Raw genomic sequence first — 26,812 nt, 5'->3', positions numbered from 1 at the left:
GCAGATGAGCTGTCGTCTCTGACTTTACATCTACAAGGTGGACCGACAAGGTAGGAGTGTCTAATAGAGTGGACAGTGAGTGGACACAGTGTTTAAAAACTCCAGCAGCACTGCTGTCTGATCCACTCAGACCAGCACAACACACACTAACACACTACCACCACATCAGTGTTACTGCAGCGCTGAGAATGACCCACCACCCAAATAGTACCTGCTCTGTGAGGGTCCATGGGGGTCCTGACCACTGAAGAACAGGGTAACAGAGTATCAGAGAAACAGATGGACTACAGTCTGTAACTGTAGAACTACAGAGACCAGCTATACAGTAAGTGGAGCTGATAAAGTGGACAGTGAGCGTAGAAAATTAAATGGAATAAATGAAAGATGGGTAAAAATAAAATAAAAATGAATAAATAATCGTTTATTGATTGCTGCAGTTCAGATGTGCGTCAGTCATGATCTTTTTAGCGCTTCTGATTCTGATTCAGTCCAGTTTGTCTCCATGTTCTCTGATCTGCTTGGTTTACAGTTGGTTACTGATCTGGTCTGTTTGTTTCAGGAGCAGATACAAAGCACTGACACGCAGCTCGGGGTGTTAAGCAGCGGCCAGCAGGGGGCAGTGCTTCCACCTCAGGTTTCACCAGACACAGTGACGCAGCCTCAGGTCAGTGTCTTCATGTCACGCAGCTGAAATGTGGCTGTATATAACAGCAGTGCGTTATAGACTTTACAGTGAGGTTAAACAGAACTTCACTGCCTGGTTCACTGCCAGTCAAAAAGGCTGGACCTTCTGTAGACATCCAGAGCAAGCTGTGGGACACTCCGTATCTATTGTGACGTTGCGTTAGAGATCTGTTGAGGTGGAGCACTGATTCTGATCATATCATTAAAATCTCAGCAAAGCTTGCTCTTTTTGAGGCAATTAAGAAAATGCAAGGTCAGACGAGATCTACTGATTAAATGGAGATAAATATCCAGACTCGTAATACAATCCAAGGTATTGTGAGTAAAGCTTCAGAGATAATTGGAACATCACTTCCTCCAGCTGATCCTGTTTACATCCAGCACAGCCTGAAATGGGAAAAGAGAATAATTACAGTTTGTAAAATGTTGAATAAAAAAAAAAGATGTACTATCTTATATTCTAGAGTCATAAATAGCTTGAGAAATCTGCGACGAATCAGAAAATGGCTCTAGAAAGATTTTCCAATGGAGAGGACAGCTCTAGAAAGCATATGCCATGCAGAACATGGTCCTAGAAAACATGAATGCAGGAAAAAAGATCTAGAAAACAGAAAGCATCTTGGAATAACTCTGGAAACTGTACTCGGTACAGAAGACAGCTCTAGAAAACTGTATGATCTTCAGCTCCATAAATCCAAACACATAACAACTCTTAAAAAAAAAGAAAAGAAGAAGACCTGATAGAAAACCCTCAAAACGGCTCTAGAAACAGAAAAGAGCTCTGGAAAACAGTGAGAAACAGTTGCATCTCAGCGAAAATTGTGAAAACTGATCATTTATTTCATTATAGGTTTTTGTTTTGTTTATTTGCCATAAAATTTTATTTGTGCATTATCCAGAATGTTCTCACGTAATCTTTTACAGTGTGGTATAGAAATCTAAATATCCAGACTCGTAATAAAATCCAAGGCATTGTGAGTAAAGCTTCAGAGATAATTGGAACATCACTTCCTCCAGCTGCTCCTGTTCACGTCCAGCACAGCCTGAAGCGGGAAAAGAGAATAATTACAGTTGTGAAATGTTGAATATAGATGTAGGTCTGTTATTATTGTTGTTATAGTATTTTTAACATGTGGTAATACAGGTACTAATTTGTCCGTTCTAACTTATTAACTCTAAGAAAATCTAAATATGTTGATGCATCTCGTGTATCATGAAAATTGCTTGAAGTATCATGATGTAATATTTCAGCCATATTGCCCACCCGTGTCTCCTGCTAATGAGCCAAATTCTAAGTACTGCTAGAAATGTTGAGAAAGGCTGTTATTGAGATATGATAAGCTATGCTACCTTATTTTCTAGTGCCAGAAATAGCTCTAGAGCCCCAAATAACTTGAGAAAATGGTAACGAAACAGAAAATAGCTCCAGAACCATTTTTCAATGGAGAGAACAGCTCATGCCATGCAGAGCGCGGCCCTAGAAACGTCTTCAGTGTGGGGGGAAAAGATCTAGAAAACAGAAAGCATCTTGGAATAGCTCTAGAAACCGTACTCGGTACAGAAGGCACCTCTAGAAAACTTTATGATCTTCAGCTCCTTAAATCAAGCACATAACTCTAAAAAAAAAAGACCTGATAGAAAACAGTCCCTCCAAACGGCTCTAGAAGCAGGCTTAGATCACAGAAAAGAGCTCTAGAAAACGTTGCTGCATCTTAATGAAAATTGTGAAAACTGATAACTTTATTTTGTTTAAAATGTTTATTTTGTTTATCTGGCATTACATTTTGTTCCGTCTAAGAAAAACTAAAATATCTTGATGCATTTTGTGTGTCATGAAAATTATTTGAAGTATCGTGATGTAATATTTCAGCCGTATCGCCCACCCGTATTGCTGTCACCTGCAAATGAGCCGAATTATAAATACTGCAGAAAATCTGCTCCAAAGTGAAGCCATAACACGCACACAAGCAGGTCACAAGATCCTGGTGGCACTAATTGGCACAAATATTTACAGTTTTAATGTTGATTTCCTCTAATTAGTAAATTATCGTTAACTGGAAAGGATAATTTGCACTTTTAAACATTTAAAAAGTGAGATGTGACCAGACTTTTGATGGACAGTGTATTGATTTAATAGCTACAGAGTGAAGGACTTTTATTGCAGCAGTTTGTTCTCAGAAAGTCCTTCATTCTGTTGCTTGGAAGGGCTTTAGAAGATTTGTGAACACTGACAGAACTGCTCTGTTTTTGTTGTAGGAAGAGCTCAAGTGTCAAGTGGTTAGTGATTTCTGCTCACAGACTGTTCCAGTGCACGAAAACATGGATGGTATAAAAGAGGAATTCTCAGAAACGTCTGATTTAGGGAGTGATGGAGGGATTAGAGACACTGTGGAGCAGAAGAGGAACAAAAGAGGTGATGGCCAGGCAGAAGATGAGAACAGAGAAGACGAGAAACCAGCAGGAGGAGAAACTGGGCGTCCATCTGATGAGGAACGTGATAAAGGAGGTGATGTGGATGTTGAACCAGTGGAGAACGTTGAGGAAAGTGACCATCAGGCTGACGGACGGGTAAATAAAGGAGATAATGTTAAGAAGCTTATGGATAATTCACATCTTAATGCCGTGAATTTGAGCACATTTGACGTTAAGACACTGAGTGCTGCTAGTGGGAACACTAGCATTAGCACTGAACTAATGGAGAGCAGAGCTGATGGCAACATCACTGAAGCTCCTGAAGCTGGTGTTGCTGAAGAACATGAGACTGATGATCAGAATTCACCTGCCAAGCCCTGCAGAAACGGTTCTGAGATATTTCCCATTATATCCCACATCACTTCCCTGGCTGAAGGCTGGAATGATGCAGTTGGGATTGAGAACTATGGAACTTTCTTGAGCAGCTCAGAAGATCCAAAGCCAGAGGAACCTCAGCACCATGAATCTGTTGACGGAGAACCACTCGAACATCCACACATGGTCACTGCTGAGGTTTCTGCTGAAGCCCAAGCCCCTCCTCCAGACATCAGTCTTCAAGAGAACGTAGGAGAGGGTGTTCTACCCTGCTTTCTGCTGCCACTAGAAACTCACCAGCTGGATTTTGAGGATCTAGAGCGGGGAGAGAGGGTCCGTCGCCTCAGAAACATGCTGAGGAAGATGGAGGACAAACTAGAAGAAGTGAACAGCCAGCGATGAGACTGCATATGGGTGCTGGGGTGTAAAACAATTCAAGAAAACAGCCCTTAAAAAATATTTTTCAAAACAGAAAACACCTCTAGAAAACATAAAACAGCCTCAGAACAACAAAAAAAATAGCTCTAGAAACTTTTTTCAGTACTGAAAATAATGCTCAAAAACATATTCCAAAAATAGAGAGCGTAAGAAAACAGAAAGTAGCTCTAGAAAAAAAACAGCTTTTTTCAAAAGGAAATAGCTCTAGTACAGAAAAGAGTTCTAGAAATATTTTCCAATGCAGCTAAAAGGGAGTTCAGGAAATAATATTGCGCCCAACAGCTGGTGTGCAAAATTTTAGGCTTACATTACAGTTGGGCGGCATAACGATAATAAGATATACTACCTTATTTTCTAGAGCAATAAATAGCTCTAGAGCCACAAATAGCTTGAGAAAACTGCAACAAAACAGAAAATAGCATGAACAAGAAAGCATATGAAAGCATAAGTCATACGAAACACGGCCCTAGAAGACGTCCTCAATGCAGAAAGAAGATCTAGAAAACAGAAAGCATCTTGGAATAGCTCTAGAAAACTCCGTACAGAGGACGGCTCTAGACAACGGTATGATCTTCAGCTCCCTAAATCAAGCGCTGAGTCCTAAGCGCTAAGTCCTGATAGGAAACAGCCCCTCAAAACGACTCTCGAAACGGGTTTAGAGAACAGAAAGTGCTCTAGAAAACACTGAGAAACAGCTGCATCTCAGTAATTATTGTTAAAACTGTTAGTTTTGTTTCAGTTCAGGTTTTTGTTTGGTTTGTTTGCCGTTTTTGATGCGTACGTTTGCACAGACATCATTGGAGATTGTATTGTTTATATAACTGACAGAGTTTTATGTTGTCAGACCACGTAATAAACACAGATAATGGTGGACAGATGCAAACGCTGTGTACGTGTGTTTGGACTCTAGCACAGACTAGAATCTGATCTGAGAGATTATGTTCTTTTGGAATTGTGTTTGTTTGGTTAAGTGAGAAACGAGCCTGGCGGAACCGAAGATTAATAAATTATTTTGTTTGTTTACAAGTTTAATAGTGTGGCTATGGAGATTCTCACTCTGCTGATTATTAAAAATAAGTTAAATAAAAGGTCAGATGTTGTGATTTTGTGCTCTGGTCGCTGCTAATGAGGCGGCGCTGCTCCGTCCTCTGATACGTGATCCCGAGTCTCAGCGTCACGTCGTGTCTTTGTTCCGACTTGTTTGTTCTTTGTTTGTTTATCTGAGTGCCGGCTGTTCTGCACTTTATCAGCTCAGTTCGCAGCTGATGCTCCTCCGTTGTTCATATCTACTGTGATAATAGAACTCCAGCCCTGTCATCACCACCACTGAGGTTAGTGCTCATTCAGAGAAGCCAGAGAGGTTCTTCAGTGGGTCTTTAGCGAAGACAATGGTTCTATATAGAACCAGAAACACTCGGAAAACTCTTTGGGTGTAAAATCGCTGCTTCCATATGTTTGCTCTGCAGCGTACACTTATAAACAGGACATATCTTCAGGGGTTCTTTAGTGGAGACGATGGAGTCATGATCTACGCAGAACTATGGACACCCAGATAACCATTTGCATGCTTAAAGGGTTCTTTGCGTGGTGAATTGGCTCTTCAGATTGATGGAGGATGTGTTGTAAAAAGCATTAAAAAGGGTTCTTCTCTTGTTACAAGCTTGACTTCATAACAGTAGAGGAACCCTTCATAGAGCAGATGCAGCACATTCACCATCAGTCTGAAGAAGCAGTTCACCACGCAGAGGAAAGAAGAAAAAAAGAATTTATTTATTATTTTATTTTACAAATGAATCATTTCATTCCACAGAAATAAACAAACAGAATTGGATTCTTTTAATATCTCGCTGTTGATTTCGGCATATCCACTAGAACAGCCGACTTATCGGTATTACGGTATGCAGAAGCTGTAGGGATACAAGTTATTCTGCCTGGACCTAACCGAGTCTGACCCGTGATGACGTAGAGAACCATTTCGAACCCTCTGCCTTGAAAATATGAGTTCCTGAAGAATCAAGGACTATCGTGAAACAGCGTCTCAGTCATCAGGCAGTGAATTCAGAACCATCTCCTGTAGGAACTTTCTGTGAGGAGCTTTTAGAGGGACGTCTGGTTCCTATCACCACCACTGTGAACACCTCTGACTCAGTCAGTTTATCTAGAACAGAGCGTTTCACACCAAACTGCTCTGAACGGCTTGGATTACATCTTAACTGCTTTATTATGCAGAAAATGATGGAAGGGTGGAATTCCCCTTTAAACATCAATGGGGGGGGCATGTGTGTATGAGTGTGTGTGAGTCACTGTTCTGATTGACAGCCTGTGACCCGGCGGGCCAGGGCGTGAGTGGTAGTGTTAAAGTAAGGCAGTGTCGTGGAGGTCCGGCCCATCCTCCCCTCTGCTCCTATAAAACAGCAGTGCAGCGTGAGACAGGCTGGAGATTCAGCCTGCAGGGGGGCGGAAACACACTCAGTTCACAGCAGCAATGGCTCACACTGAAGGACACACACTCTGCACCGCAGGACCCCTCATCCAGGTACACGCACACACACTGATCAGACATATAGATGCACAGAAACTGCATAAAACGTTACGAATCCTGAAGGAAATCCATGCAAAACCGTAATATTTTGTCATATTAAAACCTTTTGTTGTATTTATTGCAACAACAATAGTCCGAAATTTGTTTTTCAGTGTGGTGCAGACGTTTTAGGCGTCTGAGCAAATTAGATATAAAAGCTGTGCAGTAAGTGCTCAGAAAAATACAAATAATATTAAAACAATAAGCAAATTTATGCGTGTAAAATGTCCTCAAGCATTTCCAAATCTCTCCATGCAGCCCAGCATTAATCATAGTTATCATCTAATACCTGGTCTGGCTAATCAATACTTCAGTCTGCTGCAAATCCATCTTCTTTTTACTGCATTTATGTCTATTTGCGTCTGTTTTAAAGCTTGTACGGTGAATTTACAAGCACAAAAGTGCTCACTGCTGAGAGAAATGGTTTTAAACAGGGTCAAAGACTTCTGCACACTACTGTACGATGAACTTTAGAGCACTTTTAAACGTGTAAACGTGCCCATTTCAGTTTTTTGTCATGAAAGTGGTGATATATGTAGATTTTGGAATATATGGACTGCGTAAAAGCTCTTATTTAATGAATTTTTACATATGAGGTGGTTAATGGACCTTTTTTTTTTTAAATGCTTAAGTGGATCTTGTATACATAAGTGTTGTTCCAGGTGAGATAATGTGCATAATATGATCCTCAAGATGATGATAAGATCAGTGCTGCGCTGTCCAGCGGCCACTTAAAACATCTTAAGTGAAAGTAGGTCTTAAGTTTTCTCTTTAACGTGTGCGTTTACCTCCGGTGAGCTGTGTAAACACACTTAAGTGCAGTATTTAGTCGTCGAGTTTCAGAATTGAATCGCCACCGAACTGACAGTTGCAGAACCACTTAAGTATGATCTCTGAATAAGCAAAGCAGGTGATGTTAAGTGGAGTTTTAACTTAAACTCAGCTCTTAGCTTAGTTACATTTAATGTATTAAATATTTAAGATGTTTTATGCAAGTGGCCACCGCTTTTGCGCATGTTGGCTGATCCGCTGGACAAAACTCTCTTAAGTTAAGCGCTTTGTTCTTCTGGCTGTGAGCTGATATGAGTGTGGAGTTTCTCTCAGCTCCACTGTGACTCAGTGTTTTCTGTATTTGAGCCTCCGCGTCTGTGTTTCTATGAATAAGTCACACCGGCACTTTGCGATTATGCTAATTACTGCCTCCAAATTGCATGAGAGAAAGTCATTATGGTGGTTTTAAGTTAGTCCAGGGGGCGGCGCCGGCGCGGAGCTCTATATTGGGCCTGTTTCTGTGTTTAGTTTCATCTTATCATGCTGAGTTAGCTGCGCATGCTAACATGAGAAGCTAGCACTTTCATGGCCGGAGCTTCTTTTATATGAACACGCATGTCGAAAGTTTGAGGACACGCTCCTTTCTTTTCAAGAGTGTCTGAGTTTTGATGTCACTTTATGATGAAGTAACAAACAAATCAAGGGTTTCATTAGCATAGCAGCTTTGCGCTCATGCAGCCCAAGCGCTAAGAGCGTGCACTGCAAATAAAGGTGTCTTGAGAAGTAAAATTAGCTTAAATATAGTTAAGAAATGAGGCGGCACGGTGGCGTGGTGGGTAGCGCTGTCGCCTCACAGCGAGGAGGGCCTGGGTTCGATTCCCCGGCCGGGTGATCGGGGTCCTCTCTGTGTGGAGTTTGCATGTTCTCCCCGTGTCTGCGTGGGTTTCCTCCGGGTTCTCCGGTTTCCTCCCACTGTCCAAAGACATGCAGTCAGGCCAATTGGACGTGCTAAATTGCCCCTGGGTGTGAGTGACTGTCTGTGTCTGTCTGTCTGCCCTGCGATGGACTGGTGACCTGTCCAGGGTGTATCCTGCCTTCTGCCCGAAGACTGCTGGGATAGGCTCCAGCACCCCCCGCGACCCTGATGGAGCAGCGGCTTAGAAAATGGATGGATGGATGGATAGTTAAGAAATCTAATATTTCTCCTGGTTTTGAGATTAATTTAAGATGATTTAACTTATTTCTAGACATTTTTACTCGTTTTAAGTCATTTTAGCCCAATTGGTGGATGTATGTTGGTTTTTGTGACCTCACCGAAACAGACCGGTTTGACTGGCGTGTTTTGAAACTTCAGCACTGTTTAAATATTACATCAAACTTCTTTTAAAGAAAAGTTTGGTTTGCCGTGATATACGACGGAGGCGTATTAGAAAGCGAACCGTCGTGAAACTCTCGAGGAGCGGTGTGTATCTTGTTCCTCAGGATTGAAACCGAAGGCCGTGAGTTTGTGCATTGAAATCAGTGCATTATCAGGCCACACAGCACTGCGCTGATTATTGAAGAATGTGTGTGTGTGTGTGTTATCAGCATGTGTGTGTGTGTGTGTGTGTGTGTGTGTGTGTGTTATTCAGCATGTATGAGTGTGTGTGTGTGTGTTTGTGTGTTATTCAGCATGTATGAGTGTGTGTGTGTGTGTGTGTGTGTGTGTTATTCAGCATGTATGAGTGTGTGTGTGTGTGTTTGTGTGTTATTCAGCATGTATGAGTGTGTGTGTGTATGTGTGTTATTCTGCGTGTGTGAGTGTGTGTGTGTTTTATTCAGCATGAGAGTGTGTGTGTGAGTGAGTGTGTGTGTGTATATGTGTGTTATTCAGCATGTGAGAGAGTGTGTGTGTGTGTGTGTTATTCAGCATGTGAGAGTGTGTGTGAGTGTGTGTGTGTGTGTGTGTTATTCAGCATGTGAGAGAGTGTGTGTGTGTGTGTGTGTGTGTGTGTTATACAGCATGTGAGAGAGTGTGAGTGTGTGTGTGTTATACAGCATGTGAGAGAGTGTGTGTGTGTGTGTGTTATACAGCATGAGAGAGAGTGTGAGTGTGTGTGTGTGTGTTATACAGCATGTGAGAGAGTGTGAGTGTGTGTGTGTGTGTGTTATACAGCATGTGAGAGTGTGTGTGTGTATGTGTGTGTGTTATACAGCATGAGAGAGAGTGTGAGTGTGTGTGTGTGTGTGTTATACAGCATGTGAGAGTGTGTGTGTGTATGTGTGTGTGTTATACAGCATGAGAGAGAGTGTGAGTGTGTGTGTGTGTGTGTTATACAGCATGTGAGAGTGTGTGTGTGTATGTGTGTGTGTTATACAGCATGAGAGAGAGTGTGAGTGTGTGTGTGTGTGTGTTATACAGCATGTGAGAGAGTGTGTGTGTGTGTGTGTGTTATACAGCATGTGAGAGAGTGTGTGTGTGTGTGTTATACAGCATGTGAGAGTGTGTGTGTGTATGTGTGTGTGTTATACAGCATGAGAGAGAGTGTGAGTGTGTGTGTGTTATACAGCATGTGAGAGAATGTGTGTGTGTGTTATACAGCATGTGAGAGAGTGTGAGTGTGTGTGTGTGTGTTATACAGCATGTGAGAGTGTGTGTGTGTATGTGTGTGTGTTATACAGCATGAGAGAGAGTGTGAGTGTGTGTGTGTTATACAGCATGTGAGAGAATGTGTGTGTGTGTTATACAGCATGAGAGAGTGTGAGTGTGTGTGTGTGTGTTATACAGCATGTGAGAGAGTGTGAGTGTGTGTGTGTGTGTTATACAGCATGTGAGAGTGTGTGTGTGTATGTGTGTGTGTTATACAGCATGTGAGAGAGTGTGTGTGTGTGTGTGTTATACAGCATGAGAGAGAGTGTGAGTGTGTGTGTGTGTGTTATACAGCATGTGAGAGAGTGTGTGTGTATGTGTGTGTGTTATACAGCATGAGAGAGAGTGTGAGTGTGTGTGTGTGTGTTATACAGCATGTGAGAGAGTGTGAGTGTGTGTGTGTGTGTTATACAGCATGTGAGAGTGTGAGTGTGTGTGTGTGTGTTATACAGCATGTGAGAGTGTGTGTGTGTATGTGTGTGTGTTATACAGCATGAGAGAGAGTGTGAGTGTGTGTGTGTGTGTGTTATACAGCATGTGAGAGTGTGTGTGTGTATGTGTGTGTGTTATACAGCATGTGAGAGAATGTGTGTTATACAGCATGTGAGAGTATGTGTGAGTGTGTGTGTGTGTGTTATTCAGCATGTGAGAGAGAGTGTGTGTGTGTGTGTGTTATACAGCATGTGAGAGAGTGTGAGTGTGTGTGTGTTATACAGCATGTGAGAGAGTGTGTGTGTGTGTGTGTTATACAGCATGAGAGAGAGTGTGAGTGTGTGTGTGTGTGTGTTATACAGCATGTGAGAGAGTGTGAGTGTGTGTATGTGTGTGTTATACAGCATGTGAGAGAGTGTGAGTGTATGTGTGTGTGTGTTATACAGCATGTGAGAGAGTGTGAGTGTGTGTGTGTGTGTTATACAGCATGTGAGAGAGTGTGAGTGTGTGTGTGTGTGTTATACAGCATGTGAGAGAGTGTGAGTGTGTGTGTGTGTGTGTGTTATACAGCATGTGAGAGAGTGTGAGTGTGTGTATGTGTGTGTTATACAGCATGTGAGAGAGTGTGAGTGTGTGTGTGTGTGTGTGTTATACAGCATGTGAGAGAGTGTGAGTGTGTGTGTGTGTGTTATACAGCATGTGAGAGAGTGTGAGTGTATGTGTGTGTGTGTTATACAGCATGTGAGAGAGTGTGAGTGTGTGTGTGTGTGTTATACAGCATGAGAGAGAGTGTGAGTGTGTGTGTGTGTGTTATACAGCATGTGAGAGAGTGTGAGTGTGTGTATGTGTGTGTGTTATACAGCATGTGAGAGAGTGTGAGTGTGTGTGTGTGTGTGTTATACAGCATGTGAGAGAGTGTGAGTGTGTGTGTGTGTGTGTTATACAGCATGAGAGAGAGTGTGAGTGTGTGTGTGTTATACAGCATGTGAGAGAATGTGTGTGTGTGTGTGTGTTATACAGCATGTGAGAGAATGTGAGTGTGTGTGTGTGTGTTATACAGCATGTGAGAGAGTGTGAGTGTGTGTGTGTGTGTGTGTTATACAGCATGTGAGAGAGTGTGAGTGTGTGTGTGTGTGTTATACAGCATGTGAGAGAGTGTGAGTGTGTGTGTGTTATACAGCATGTGAGAGAGTGTGAGTGTGTGTGTGTGTGTTATACAGCATGTGAGAGAGTGTGAGTGTGTGTGTGTTATACAGCATGTGAGAGAGTGTGAGTGTGTGTGTGTGTGTGTTATACAGCATGTGAGAGAGTGTGAGTGTGTGTGTGTGTGTTATACAGCATGTGAGAGAGTGTGAGTGTGTGTGTGTGTGTGTTATACAGCATGTGAGAGTGTGAGGAGTGTATCTCAGGGTTGTGATAACTCTGCAGGTGTGTGATTGGTTCTCCCAAACAGGTGCTGTGCTGGCGGAGCGTGTGTGTGGGGTGTGTACTGCTGTGTGTTGCGGTGCTGCCAGAGCTCGGGGATGCAGCTAAACCCCGGTGTGGAGCGGAGCTCATCGCGGACCTGGAGTTTGTGTGTGGAGATCGAGGATTTTACAGAGGTAAACAAAAATAAACGCACATTTCAGCAGATTTCAAAGTTCACCTGCATTTTCAGTTAATATCCTTCACCTATCTTCACCTGTCTTCCCTACCGTGCACACCGCGCTTCCCAAGATGCTCTTTGCATGGCCGGTGCTCCCACCGGTGGCTGCTTTTATCTTGTGGTTTTCTGTGGCCGTTTCTCACTCAGCTAATCTGAACTAACACCATGCAGAGTGATGAACGTCTTTATCTCAACACTGTGCTCTCAGTCCACGGCTCATATATTCAAACATATTATATCAGTGCAGTGCGAAGCGTCATAGCTGGACATTGGATGAGTGATTTGCTCCAGTACTGGTCTACGCCACACGCGCCCATAGCAGAGCTGACCTCAACAATCAGGTTATTTTGCCGTCTTTAGTCTTTATTCCTTGAGAGGAAGAGGAAAAATGCAAGACCACTTCTGTGTATATCGCTGCTGTCAGAGCAAGAATTCGTATGTCTGAAATGGTCACTGTACTGGAGAAGGGAAAACATACCTTACTTTTAATGTTAGTCAATGGGACCAGACTTTTCCAGTCATGCTGGGCCTTTTGGTCCATTCATCACGAAATTTACTCACATTGTGAAGAGCCACAGTCATTTTCAAATGGTCAAAAACTGAAAAACGATGAAAATGGAGATACAAGGCGTCTGATTTTGTCTCAAAAGCAGTGACGTGTGAAAGTATGTGGAAAAGTCTCACTTTCTCTCAGAGAGTGAACAAAACTTCACTCTTTTTGCAGTATTTTTATATTGGGTTGTATACATTTTTGTAATGCCACACCTCTTTGGCCAGCTGATCCTTGTATTTTGACTTTGCACTACCCAGATAGAAAGCATACATCGGGCTGCACTTCTGGTCCCCCCTCGGACCACCAAGATTATTGTCCTGCATACCTAATTTTTAGACTAGCACAACTAGTCGAACTTGTTTCTAATCTCCTCAAATAGATTTTAAATGCACACACACTTTTATTTTGGAAATTAAAACCAATAAGACAAATATGAAGAACTGATGAGGGGGGGGGGGGGGGGGGGGGTTGACTAGGCCTAATAAAAAAATAATTTTGTTGAAAATGTTGTGCTAAATTAAAATTATTAGCCAATTTTCAAAGTATAATGAAAGACAGACGTGAAGGAAATATCAGTAAATTGGACTGAAAATAGAAAATGAACGATGAAAAGTGGCATTTTGTCTAAAACTCTGCTAAACCGCCAGCGGGCTGTGCCGTTCCTGTGTTATGAGTTAAAGTCGTTTGGGTCTCTGGACTGCGAATCAGCATTTCCTTCACGTTCACTCGGCAGGTAAAAGTGGCCCAAATCGGATCTTTTTCCCTGTATGTGACACGGATGTGTGTCTGAGTGTCTCTGTGAACAGATAAACACACTGAATCTGACATTTTCAATTCCGATTTGAGACGCTTTCATACGTGGAACTGAAATCCGATCCGTATCCGATCTACAGCATAGCGACTCAGTCTGAACAGCCAGATCGGAAATTCAGGCATGTTGGACATCAGTCCAACTCGGCATTTGTCATAATTTCGCGCTACTGAGGGTCATAAACATTTAGGCTGATGTTTCTGTACCAAAAAATGAAGTCACACATCAGCTGCTCTGTGTTTGAAGAGGTTTTGAGCTAAGCGGTCGAGCGCGGCCGGAGGAGACCGAGGCTGCAGCATCAGGGAACAGTTTAAAGAATCCGAGGACACGAACCAAAGAAGTGTCCGTGGCCGAATATCGTCCTTTTTATTGCGAACTCCAAACACTGGGGGTGATGAGCCCAGCTATCAACTACTGGAACTTCATAATCACTCCTGTGATGCTGGCGAAGACGAAGCTGATCCTCCGGGAGCGGCAGGGGTTCATTGGCAGTTGTGATTGTTTACCTCTGGATGAGCCGTGCAGCAGCATGAAGCTCATGTCTCTCAATTCAGGAGCTGATCTGTTCAGACTGTTGCATACAGATCACATTTAAAAGACACTGTGAATCAGATTTAGGCCACGTTTACCTGCTGTGTGAACGTAGCCTAAGTTTCGACTTTACATGTTGCAGCCTCTGTGAGCCGTACTTACCCATAAACCTTTTCTTTGCCTCCCAATGCAGATTTACATGCATCTTCAGTGAAATGTTAATCAGCCTTTATACAGTTAACAGTTGCAGTTATGACTCACATGGGCTAAAGTCAGATGGCTAACGTACGATGCTAACGTACTTAAGTCCATGCTTGTAGGTAACCGTGAGTCATACAGTGTCAGAAACTCTTAGAGACACGGAACATCTCCACACACGTTTCAGGTGAGTGTGAGATGATTTAGTCCTGCAGGTAGCACCATCCTATTCCGCTAATGCTAACAAGCTTTTAGTACTTGTCAGCTACGTTAGCCTCACTGCTGTAGTAAAGAACTAACTTCAGATGCTAAACATGTCTTGGCAGATCAGCCATATGGAAATCTAATGTATGGCTATACATGCATGTGTATCATAAAGAGACAGGCATACATTTCAAAATAGATTTACATACATAGTATCAAATACTGGACACGGGCCCAAAATATGGATCTGACACAAGGATCAGAAGCGCACACTCAATAAAAGCCTGATATAACATGAAGCTTGCAGGCGTCAGTAATATATGTCATCCATTTATGTGTGTGTTCTGTCATATATTCAGAAAAAATCTTATATATATATATACATTTGATACATGGCTAAAACCATTATGCCTTATATTTGTAAGTTGGCATATGTGTCATATATGTATATATCGCTGCTGTCAGAACAAAACCTTGTATCTCCATTTTTGTCATTTTTTTTTCATTTTGTGGCCTAATTTGAAAAGACCAGTTGCCTTTATGTTGTGTGAAAAATTTCATGATGAATGATCCAACAGACATTTCAGAACAATTTTCCTTCACCTGTAAAGTTACCATTTTGGAGATACAAGGTTTTGTTCTGACAGCATATGTGTATATGTATGTGTGTGTGTGTGTATATATATATATATATATATATATATATATATATATATATATATATATATATATATTTGTTTGGGTCATTCTTCTAAAATAATTTATTTTAACAATTCCATCTTCTTCAACCTCAATTTAACAACATTGGTTTATAAGTTTATAAATACTGAGGCCATATTTTGAAGAAAAAAAAAGGTTTTCATGCAGTTTTAACTACAATAATCTATACATGACTATGAAATATGAGTTATATGACAAAACAAATGCCAGATAAACATGAAATATATAATGAAAGTCGTGTCACTGGTGTTACTGCCTAACAAAAACTCTTATTTTGAAATAAGTCACACTGATGACGTCGCCCAACTTACTTTCACCTGTTTTCTGAGGATCTATGAAGAAAAGCTCATGGTGGGTCCACTGAGTCTCTCAGTTCTCAGAGATCTTCTCATTCAGCTCATGATCTCATATGAAGCTTCTAGCTGACGTCACTGGTGTGACCGACTTTATTCTGAGGTCACTGTGAAAAAACGGAACACAAATGGACCAAATTCCATATTTTAGTGGACGTTCCGTGATGGACAGCGAGTGGTTTGATGCTCTGCAGCAGGTATTTTGTAAAATATATTGTTCATTAAAAACGTCTCTGGTGTTTCCTTCATCATGTGGAACACCAGTGAGGATCAGTGACACCAGTGACTCCTATGGAGAGATAAAGTGGGCGTTTCTGTAGAATGACCCATACGCTAATGATATATATGTACATATATATGTGCATGTATGGATTTCCTTTATATTTGTCACATATGAGTGTGAATGTGGAAAACAGCCAGCACAGCACTGATGTGAGCGCTCAGTTCATGGATGTTGACTACAGTTACTTTCAGCTGGAGCTCATAATCACAACAGTTTACATCAGTCCATGAAACCTGACCTTAACATACTGAGATACACGCTGCGTTATCGCGCCCTGCCGCTGCCACCTCAGCCCTCAAGAGTGGCACTCAAACCAGTCATACAGTCGTTTCTGATAGCCGGACGTTATAGAGCAACGCTATGGTCAGTGCGGAGTTACTTCTGATAATGTATCCTCAATAAACGACTAAATAATCTCATCATTCTGTCGTTCTCTGCTTTTCTGATCCTCGTTTGCTGACGTCAGAGTTTTCTCTCGGTCCTCTGAGCCCTTTCACCCTGTTCCTCAGCCAAGGCCACCATCCAATCTCTCTCTCTCTCTCTCTCTCTCTCTCTCTCTCTCTCTCTCTCTCTCTCTCTGAATCTGTAAGGGAACATAATGACACAGCGAGAGTGATAAAAGCTTCAATAATAGGCCTTATCAATGTAACAATTGCATGAAAAATTAAATATTGCCACTCTTGTGCTGTTGCCTCCATATTTTCTGCAAAACAAGCTCCTCAGAGGGGTCCAGTATTCATCTGCAGGCGTCGAGACCTTCGTGCCGACACATGAGAGTTTCTGTTTGTGCATCATCGTTTTTGATGTCCGTTTTCAAACACATGCCAAAGTGCACATTTAGAAGGCGGTGCCTGCAGATTTGAAGTGGATTCCAGCCGTTATTTATTTAATAGAACTATGTAGAGCCTTTTCAGGTAAAAGTGGGAAAAAAAATCACACTTTTAAATTTAAATGTAGCATCTTTACAAGACGCTTTATGCAATATAAACAACAATAAAGTTAACATTTTCATGTTCAGATCAACTTTTTCCTCTTACTCTAAACTCAGTCGAGTGTTGATATCTGAAATGTGTATCTTTAGCTTCCTCCAAAGTTACAACTAATGTAGCTAACAAGTATGGAAGCATGTGCCTCAACAATTAGCATGGTGCTAACTGCATGGCAAAATGACTCATAGTCAACTCAGTAGTTACTGAATAATTCATAGTAGATACTGAGTACTTCATGGTAGTTACTGAGTACTTCATGGTAGTTACTGAGTACTTCATGGTAGTTACTGAGTACTTCATAGTAGTTACTGAATAATTCTTTGTAGATACTGAATAATCCATAGTAGATGCTGAATACTTTGTAGTAGTTGCTGAATACTTTGTAGTAGTTACTGAATACTTTGTAGTAGTTGCTGAATACTTTGTAGTAGTTACTGAATACTTTGTAGTAGATGCTGAATACTTTGTAGTAGTTGCTGAATAATTCATAGTACTTACTGATTAATTCATAGGAACTACTGAATAATTCATATTAGATACTGAATAATTCATAGTACTTACTGGTTAATCGATTGTAACTACTGAATGATTCATATTGGATACTGAATATTTCATAATAGTTACTGAATTCTTCATAGTAATTACTGAATAATTCACACTGGATGCAAAATAATTAAAAGTAGTTATTGAATAATTCACAGTAGTTACTGAATAAATCATAGTAGATACTGAACAATTCATAGTAGTTACTGAATACTTCGTAGTAGTTACTGAATCCTTCATAGTAGATACTGAATAATTCACAGTAGATACTGAATAATTTGTAGGAGATGAATTATTATACACTTTCCTAAAAAAAATGTAACAGTGAGTCGTACTGTGTCAGAAACCACACAATCAAGTCTGTTAGAGACACCGAGCTCCACATGCTTTGAGGCGAGTGTATTATGATTTAGTTCTATGCTAATTAGTTCTTGCTAATTAGCTCCATTACTTGTTAGCCAAATTAGTTTCATAGTTGCAGTGCTAAAACCTAAAAACAACCTTCAGACATCAAACATGTCTTGGCTGAGCAACTACATTTGGGGTACACCCTAAAAATATGGTTCTTCAAGGGTTCTTTAGTAAAGATAAAGGTTCTATATAGAACGGTGACCACTGAAAGAGCCATTTCAAGCTTAGCTGGTTCTCTGCATGGTGAAATAGGTCTTCAGATTGATTTAGCATGTATTGTATATGGTTCTATGTAGCATCATAAAGGGTTCTGCTATTGTTACGTCACGCTTGTATACAATAGAGGAGCCCTTTATGTTGCTATACAGAGCTATTTTCAGAAAGGTTCTATATTGAACCGTGTACAACACACTCTCCATCAAAGAAAGACTTCACCATGCAAAGAATCATTTAAGCGTGCAAAAAAATTCATGGGTCTATATTGAATCATTGGCTTTACTAAAGAACCCTTGCGTAACCGTCTTTTTTAAGAGTGTGTGCTGGGTGTGGTTAAGGGGAACTAACTAATGTAGAGGTAGATTTTCAGGTAAACTAAGCTTTGGTGTGTTTGTATGAGCAGGTCATGTTGGAGGGGCTCGGCATGGAGGCCCCCGCTCTCGGGGTAACGGAATCGTGGAGCAGTGCTGCATTAAAGGCTGCGACCTGCAGCACCTGGAGAAATACTGCGCCAAGCCCAAGAGACGGCGCCGGCAAACACCAACAACACAGCAAGTCAGAGTGAGTGGACTTAAGATTATTACAGTCCACTGAGATCAACACTGATGGACAGAGTAGTGGCATTAATAGTGTGAAGTCACTATTAGACACTAAATTAGACCTGGATAAATAAAGCAGAGTGTAAATTAATAACCCATAGTGGATACAGAATAATTCATAGTAGATACTGAATAACTCATAGTGGATACTGAATAATTCATAGTGGATACTGAATAACTCATAGTGGATACTGAATAATTCATAGTGGATACTGAATAACTCATAGTGGATACTGAATAATTCATAGTAGATACTGAATAACTCATAGTGGATACTGAATAAGTCATAGCGGATACTGAATAATTCATAGTAGATACTGAATAAGTCATAGTGGATACTGAATAACTCATAGTAGATACTGAATAAGTCATAGTGGATACTGATTAATTCATAGCGGATACTGAATAATTCATAGTAGGTACTGAATAACTCATAGTGGATACCAAATAATTCATAGTAGATACTGAATAACTCATAGCGGATACTGAATAATTCATAGTGGATACTGACTAACTCATAGTGGATACTGAATAACTCATAGTGGATACTGAATAATTCATAGTAGATACTGAATAACTCATAGTGGATACTGAATAATTCATAGTGGATACTGAATAATTCATAGTAGATACTGAATAAGTCATAGCGGATACTGAATAATTCATAGCAGATACTGAATAACTCATAGCGGATACTGAATAATTCATAGCGGATACTGAATAACTCATAGCAGATACTGAATAACTCATAGCGGATACTGAATAATTCATAGCGGATACTGAATAATTCATAGCGGATACTGAATAATTCATAGCGGATACTGAATAACTCATAGCGGATACTGAATAACTCATAGCGGATACTGAATAATTCATAGTAGGTACTGAATATTTCACAGTAAATACTGAACTATTCACCGTAGATCCTGAATAATGAATAGGAATGACCAAATACTTCATAAGAGTTTCCAAGAGTTTATCTGTAGATACTAAATAATTAATATTAGGTACTGAATAAGTCATAGAAATGACCTCAGAGTTCATAAATAATTCATAATAAATACTGAGTAGCTTATAATAGATGCTGAGTAATTTATAGTAGTGATGGAATCATTTTTAGTAATTGCTGAATAATTCATATCAGACTCTGAATGTTTTCTAGTGGTCTGTTAAGCCTTTCTAACTCCAGTGTGAACTGGTATGTGTTCTGTAGAAGGATCAGTTCAGACGGGTTCTTCTGCAGGAGTACCACAGGCTCCAGCACATCTTACAGGTACTGACCCATGGGCTTAAAGAGCGGACGCTTCACCAGGACAAACTCAGAAACACGTCGTCACCTCGTTCTAACGAGAAGATCCACAAATCAGCTCCCTCAGAACTCCAGCGTGGAGGGACAGCGGCTCCTTTAAGAGCCTCCCTTCCTCGCAGCCTCCGTTCATAACCCTCCTCACAGCTGCAGAGATTTGAGTGGCAACATGGAAGTGACCGTTCGCCGGACAATCACATTTACCCAGTCTTGTCCTAAATGCTCAGCCAAGATTTGGAGAAGTTTGCTTGTGTAGTTTTAGCACTGGACCTACGAGGCTAATGTATCTAACAATTAATGGAAGCATGTTGGCATTGGCCAGCCAGCATTGTGGAAACTGCAGGTCTAAATCCTCACACCCTGGTGTCGGACTGTGTGCAGCTGCTCAGTGTCTCTAATAGACTTGATTATGTGGTTTATGACAGAAAATAATGGTCAGAAGTACATTAGCATGGCGTAAAATAGTGTTAGAATTCTTGGTGTCTGAATTTTGTCCATTCTTTTGTCCACTTTTATAGCAGGCAAGATGTTTCTGCCCTGTAAAGCGAATATTTCTTAATTTCATCACGTCTGAAAATGTCTAAATGAGCTCAGTGGGTATTAATAGCCTAATTATGTCTTAATCATCTTCACCGAGCTCGTTAAAAAGCGAGCCGAGAACAGGAGTGGAAAGCAGAAAGGCCGTGCAGTGACCTTGGAGTGAAGGATGTGTCAGATGGAGTTTAGCACTGATTCAGCTGTGTATGAAACCTTATCCAAACATCAGATATCAGAACTCGGGGTCAGTGCAGACAAACTGTCCTTCAGGGTTATAAACGTTGGGCTGAGATGCAAACGACCACTGTATTTTAGATCATTTCACTTCAGTCTCCAAGAAGTGCAGTCAAGACTTTGGATTTGTGCTACAAATGACACTTTTATTTGTTGTACAGACCTGAAGATGTTGGACATAAATTCATACATAGACATTAAACTCACTATTTGTTCTTGGCTTCATAATTACCTGGCGGATGATGTAGATGTAAACAGAGTAGTTCAGGTTTGAACTGTTCACAGTGGTGGTGATGGGAACCAGACGTCCACCTCTAAAAGCTCCTCACTGAAAGTTCCTACATGAGATGGTTGTGAATTCACTGCCTGATGACTGGGACGCTGTTATACAATGAATAGCTTGTTAATATATGTGGGCAATTCTGAATATTTCATAATTATTTCTGAATATTTCATAGTGTTTGCTGAATAATGCACAGTAGCTTCTAAGTGATGTATAGTAGAGTCATTTTAAGCTCCATTCATGGTGGAGGGAGACATGCAGGGTGTTGTGAGGCAAAATAGTCCCCACAGAAAACTGATTTTTCCAGATTTTCCACTATTTTCCATCATCAACATTCCATATGAACTCAGAAGACTCGTGGAGGTTCTCTGGTGGTTCTGGATGGTAAATAAAGTGTCTATATCTGTGTTGTAGTCATGGCGATGCCTGGTTCCCATCACCACCACTGTAAAGACGTCTGAACTAGTTCACACCAAACCCTCTGAACCTCTCTGTTTACACCTCACACACTGAGTTCTACAGAAAAACGGGAAAATCAGAGGTATTGATTACTGTAACACTAATTTTTACAGTGTATGAAAAACAAGCAGCCAATCAGAGTCCAAACTTTTGACTGTACACTTACTGCTCATCACTGCAGAGGCTGAAGTTGCCCTGGCTGTGCGAACGAGTGCCGTGAGGGAAATTTCGAGTGAATGTGTTTTTATAGAGGCAGAAATCAATACTGTTGAATGTACAGAGAGTTTTGTACTGTTATTATTTATAATCTACATGTGAATGCCTTTAGATTAAGGCTGTTTGCACCTTCTGGCAGACTGTGAAGTAAATCTGTAAAATGTTGAACGCCCCAGTCGATATTGTGGCGGAGTTTATTGTAAACATATTTATATCACTGTGTTTTTGAGCAGCTCACTGATGAATTTGTTCTGAATGTATAAACACAGTGAGCTGAACTTAACCTACCAATGAACTACCAAGACATTGCTTTTGTGATGTCACAGAAACCAACACATTTGCATGTATGAGCCAACAGCAATTGAACTGCAGACGTTATGAAGACTGTTCTGCTTTATGACTGAGGCACAATACGGGGCAGCCAATCAGAAAAGAGCTCATTTACATTAACTACCAAGCCTTCATTGTCTACATTACCCATTAAAGGGCCTGTATTATGAAAAACTGAGTTTGCCTCACTTTCTTTTTTTAAATAAAGGAGTTTGATGTTATATGTAAACACTGTTGAAGTTTCAAAACAAACTCAGTCCATACATGGAAAATAAACCCGTTTGGAATTGATTCTTTTTTGTGATGTCACTAAAATCAACACATTTACATCAGGCTACAGCAAATTAACTCCACCCATTCATGCTGAAGTTATAAGGAGTGTTCTGCTTAATAAATTAGGCATAATACAGGGCAGCCAGTCAGAACAGAGCCGATTTACATACAACAGTTTTAATTCTTTTCTACATGAACATTGTCTGACTTCTCTGTTGCTGCGCCTTTAAGACTGATGTATGTAAATGAGCTGTGTTCTGCTTATTAATGAGGGATAATACAGGGCAGCCAGGCAGAACAGAACCCAATTATATACATCGGTCTTAAAGGCGCAGTAACAAATACAGCCATGTTTACATGCAGCCTAAAAATCTGTTAATCATCCGACTAATAGCTCAATCAGAATAGAACACGTTCATGTAAACACCTCGATCAGAATAGCCTAGTCTGATTGAAGCTATTCAGAATACAGTTTCTATCCCATTAATCCAGGTGTGTAATCCTGTAAATAATCCATTAAATAGAAGAATAATATTTGTGTAGACGCCTGTATCCGATTACATTCCCTATCGGATGCATGTGCATCGCGTCACAGTGAGAGTTTATACCGTTCAGCACGGCGGAGCAGAAACTGGTCTGCAGAGGAGACGAAGTTCATGCTCTGATCTTTTAAAGACGGGACGGACGTCCAGCTTATGTGTCTCAGAACACGTCTTCCTCTCGGCCTTCTTTAATAAGGACGTGACATGTTGCTAGGCCATTACTGTGGAATCCTGGGTGGTTCCCAAGGTGTTGCTAGACTGTTGCCATGGTATCCCAGGTGGCTGCTAAGATATCGCCAAGGCAGTGGTATTACTTGGATCCGAGAAGCAGAAAATGCTAAACCAACTTCTAAGACTGAGCTTTGGAGGCGTGTCTGCAGATTCTTTGAGGAACTGAAAGTGAGTCTCCTGAAAAGAATGGAAGCTGGAATAAAGGGAAAGAAAGACTCACTGACAGAGCATAGCTGAGAGTAGATTTAGCTGTTGAGGCTTTTCTGTTAATACATTTTCTGTGAAATGAGTAACTTGTGCTTAATGTCTGTTTCGGTCATGAAATAAATGAGTGGTGCTCTCTGAGTCCTGCTCAGCGCTGTGGTTCAGCCTCGAAGCCTCAACTTTTTCAACTGGAAACAATCTAGCAGCTGTAGTGTGAGTTGATAAGTGCCTCAGTCCTCCGTCCAGCTCCTCCTGCGTCACAATCCGATAACACCCACACACACACACACCTGGACCTGCAAAAACAGCATAGCCGCCAGGTCAAACATGCCCTTCCAGCTGCAGCCGACTGCAGGAAAATGCTACAAAGTGTGTTTCTATCTGCAAATCTCTTCTCTATAAATAACAGATTCCTGCTGAGCAAAGCAAAATCTAACATTTGTATTATTTGTGTTGTTGAGTAACTCTGTGCAGAGATGTTCTGCCAGGGAAACTTGCAGAAGTGAGTGGAGGAGAATTTGGAGAAGTGAAATTAAGTTTCACGAGACCAGATTCGGTTCAGGATAAAAGTTGCAGAGAATTTGAGCAATGACTGCAGCGCTTGACTCAGTGTTGATTTGCTTCCCGTCACCACACACAGTTATTTTACTAGAACCAAAACACCCGTTTAACACGCTTTCCGCAATACTAACCCAGCATAACTGCAGATCCGTGTAAACAATGGTGATTTGACCGTATAACATTCTAGTTTTTAAAGTTTCAAGAAAATAAAAACTTTACAACACATAGAACGAAGTTATGCTAAACAGAATGCCTTGCTTTTGGAAAAATGGGGATTCAATCTCAAGGAAATTACTATGAAACGATAACTACAGTATTTTCATTTATCATTTAACCTCTTAAACGGTCAGGGCTCAGGGTCAAAGTTTTACTGCACACTTATGTAACCTTAGCCTGCAGTTTGCGCTGAAGTCCCTGTAGTTACTGAATAATAAGCCTTAGTATGATTTTAAGAGTAAATGAGGCCGTCATTTTCCCACAGACCTTGAAATATTGAGTAAAAACCAAATATCTGGTGTGACGTAAAGTATATTTTTATCGCATTTATAAAATTGAAAAAGATTGTATACATTGTTATTGAAGACAATTCCAAGTGATTCTAAACATAGTTTCCGAAATATGAGACTTGATTTAGTTAATTGTTTGTTTTTGTGTGTGTTGTTGATTATAACAATGAATTCAGAGCAACATTTTCAGTGACATTAGTTTATTCAGGTTCTCTTTTTTCCTGAGGATGTGTTCCTCAGTGTCAGAGTTGTAGCTGATTTACTGGATTTTTCTTTTGTGGTTCATTCTTTCAACAATACAGGCTTATCAATGCACCTCATTTCAAAGATGAATGACTCATCCCAAAGGTGTTCAGTGGAGCTCCATCACTCTGACACATCCTAAAGGTGTTCAGTGGAGCTTCATCACTCCTACTCATCCTAAAGGCGTTCACAGGAACTTCATCACTCTGACACATCCCAATGGCGTTCACTGGAACTCCATCACTCCGACTCATCCCAAAGGTGTTCAGTGGAGCTTTATCACTCCGACACATCCCAAAAGTGTTCAGTGGAGCTTCATCACTCCGACTCATCCTAAAGGTGTTCAGTGGAACTCCATCACTCCGACTCATCCTAAAGGTGTTCAGTGGAGCTTTATCACTCTGACACATCCCAAATGTGTTCAATGGAGCTCCATCACTCTGACACATCCCAAAGGCGTTCACTGGAGCTTCATCACTCTGACACATCCCAAAGTTGTTCATTTGAGCTTCATCAATCCGACACATTCCAAAGGTGCTCAGTGGAGCTTCATCACTCCGACTCATCCCAAAGGTGTTCAGTGGAAGTTCATCAATCAAACTCATCCCAAAGGAGTTCAGTGGAAGTTCATCACTCTGGCTCATCCCACAGGTGTTCAGTGGAGCTTATTCACTTGACTCATCCCAAAGGAGTACAGTGAAGCTTCAAGTTCATCATTTCGATTCATACCAAATGTGTTCAGTGGAGCTTCATCACTTGACTCATCCCAAAGTTGTTCAGTGAAGCTTCATCACTTCACTTATCCCAAGGGGTTCAGTGGAGCTTCAAGTTCATAACTCCAACTGATCCCAAAGGTGTTCAGTGGACATTCATGAATCAAATTCATCCCAAAGGGGTTTGGTGGAAGTTCATGAATCAAACTCATCCCAAAGTTGCTCAGTGGAGCTTCATTACTCCAACTTATCCCAAATGTGTTCAGTGGAGCTTTCTCACTTGACTCATCCCAAAGCTGTTCAGTGGAGCTTCAAGTTCATAATTTCAACTCATCTCAAAGGTGTTCTGTAGAGCTTGATCACTCCGGCTCATCCCAAAGGTGTTCAGTGGAGCTTCATCACTCTGACTCATCCCAAAGGAATTCAGAGGAGCTTCAAGTTCATCATTTCAACTCATCCTAAAGGTGTTCAGTGGAGCTCCATTACTCCAACTCGTCCCAAAGGTCTTCACTGGAGCTTTAACACTCCAGATTATCCCAAACATGTTTAATAAACATCAACTCAACTTGAGATGAAAGAATCATCATCTCTCATACAACCTCATAGCTGCGGTTTATCTTTCCAACAAAAGGGGTCACTTCTCCAACTCTTCCCCAATATCTTCAGTGGACGTTCCTTATTCCAACTCAACCCAAACATATTAAGTGGAGCATCTTAAAGATGTTCAGAAAGCTTCATCACTCCACCTCATCCCAAAAGACTCCACATGAAAAATACAGAACTGGGAGCTTTACTGCCCTCTAGCTGATGTGTGCTGTGTGTAGTGACCTTGGGCTGCTCCACACTGTCCCATTCTACAGCCAGTGCTTTTCTACGGAGATTACTTTGTGTCCTCAATTGAACACCTCTCAAAACTGAATCTGGACTTTATTTATCACTGGACTTACTAAACAAATACATTTACATAAACTTTAAAACAGTTCAGTTTTAAAGTATCAATGTTCAAATTTCTTGATGAATGGACCAACAAAAACAGCCCAAAAACAATCAAATAAACTTCCATTAGAAGTTGAGAGTTTTCCTCCTGTAAAGTTACCGCTTTAGAGATGTGAGATTTTTTGATGAGTCCAAACTATTTATTATTCCGTACCAATAGGAATTCACTGCAAAAATAATATATTGCCAAGTAAAACCATCTTAAATTGACTAAATACGTCTAAGGTTTTTCATTTTGAGTTTGTAAGAATATTGTAGAATTATTCCAGTTATTTCTCAAGAAATATTCAAATTCATTTCTTCAGTTGGGCAGTACTGGCAGACGCTTGTTTGATGAAATAATGCAATATTATCTGCCAACAGAATAAGACGGTTAGAAAGAATCTCTAAAAACAAATAAAAACATCTGGAAATGAGTTAAATAATTTTATGAGATACTTACAACATCAAAATGATAAATATGAGATATACCAACTGAATTTGACATGATTTCTCTTGCCTCTATATCATGTATTGCAGTGTTCACTCGGGTGGTGGGAAAGGCTGTTTAGAGTTTTATTGGCAGTGTTTTGAAATCAATCGGGAATTTGACTGGTAGCCAGTGGAGTGTTGATAAAACGGGGTGATCCATCAAACAGTTTAGTTCTTGTAAGGACTGTGACTGAGTGACTCAGTGAGGCCTGATTAAACTCTTACTGGAACGCCACACTGAGTAAAACAGTACATTTCTTTACGTGGCCGTTCTGTTTGTATTGCCTACACTGCAAAAAATGGTCTCTTGTCAAGTAAAATTATCTTAA

The 26,812-nt window shown here is 40.8% G+C and overlaps 2 protein-coding genes across 3 annotated transcripts in view; both read left to right on the top strand.

Annotated features, from left to right (window-relative positions):
* Positions 1–4,981, top strand: part of si:dkeyp-110g5.4 (uncharacterized protein LOC561637 homolog) — a 10,992-nt gene extending 6,011 nt beyond the window's left edge. For both annotated transcript variants that reach the window (XM_017687474.2, XM_017687473.2), the window contains exons 3-4: positions 560–664; positions 2,941–4,981. In XM_017687474.2, coding sequence (XP_017542963.1) covers positions 560–664; positions 2,941–3,873 — 1,038 coding nt within the window. In that variant the 3' untranslated portion in view covers positions 3,874–4,981. The remainder of the gene's footprint in view (positions 1–559; positions 665–2,940) is intronic.
* Positions 4,982–6,301: 1,320 nt separating this feature from the next.
* Positions 6,302–21,012, top strand: igf3 (insulin-like growth factor 3). Its single transcript, XM_037535932.1, has 4 exons — positions 6,302–6,445; positions 11,776–11,923; positions 18,183–18,340; positions 19,592–21,012. The coding sequence occupies exons 1-4, from the start codon at positions 6,395–6,397 to the stop codon at positions 19,817–19,819; spliced, it is 585 nt and encodes a 194-aa protein (XP_037391829.1). The 5' UTR covers positions 6,302–6,394; the 3' UTR covers positions 19,820–21,012.
* Positions 21,013–26,812: the final 5,800 nt, after the last annotated feature.

The sequence above is a fragment of the Pygocentrus nattereri genome, chromosome 28 (assembly GCF_015220715.1).
Source record: "Pygocentrus nattereri isolate fPygNat1 chromosome 28, fPygNat1.pri, whole genome shotgun sequence".
Classification (NCBI taxonomy): Eukaryota; Metazoa; Chordata; class Actinopteri; order Characiformes; family Serrasalmidae; genus Pygocentrus; species Pygocentrus nattereri.
The sequence above is the reverse complement of the archived record's forward strand: the minus strand, read 5'-3'. Positions and strand labels throughout refer to the sequence as shown.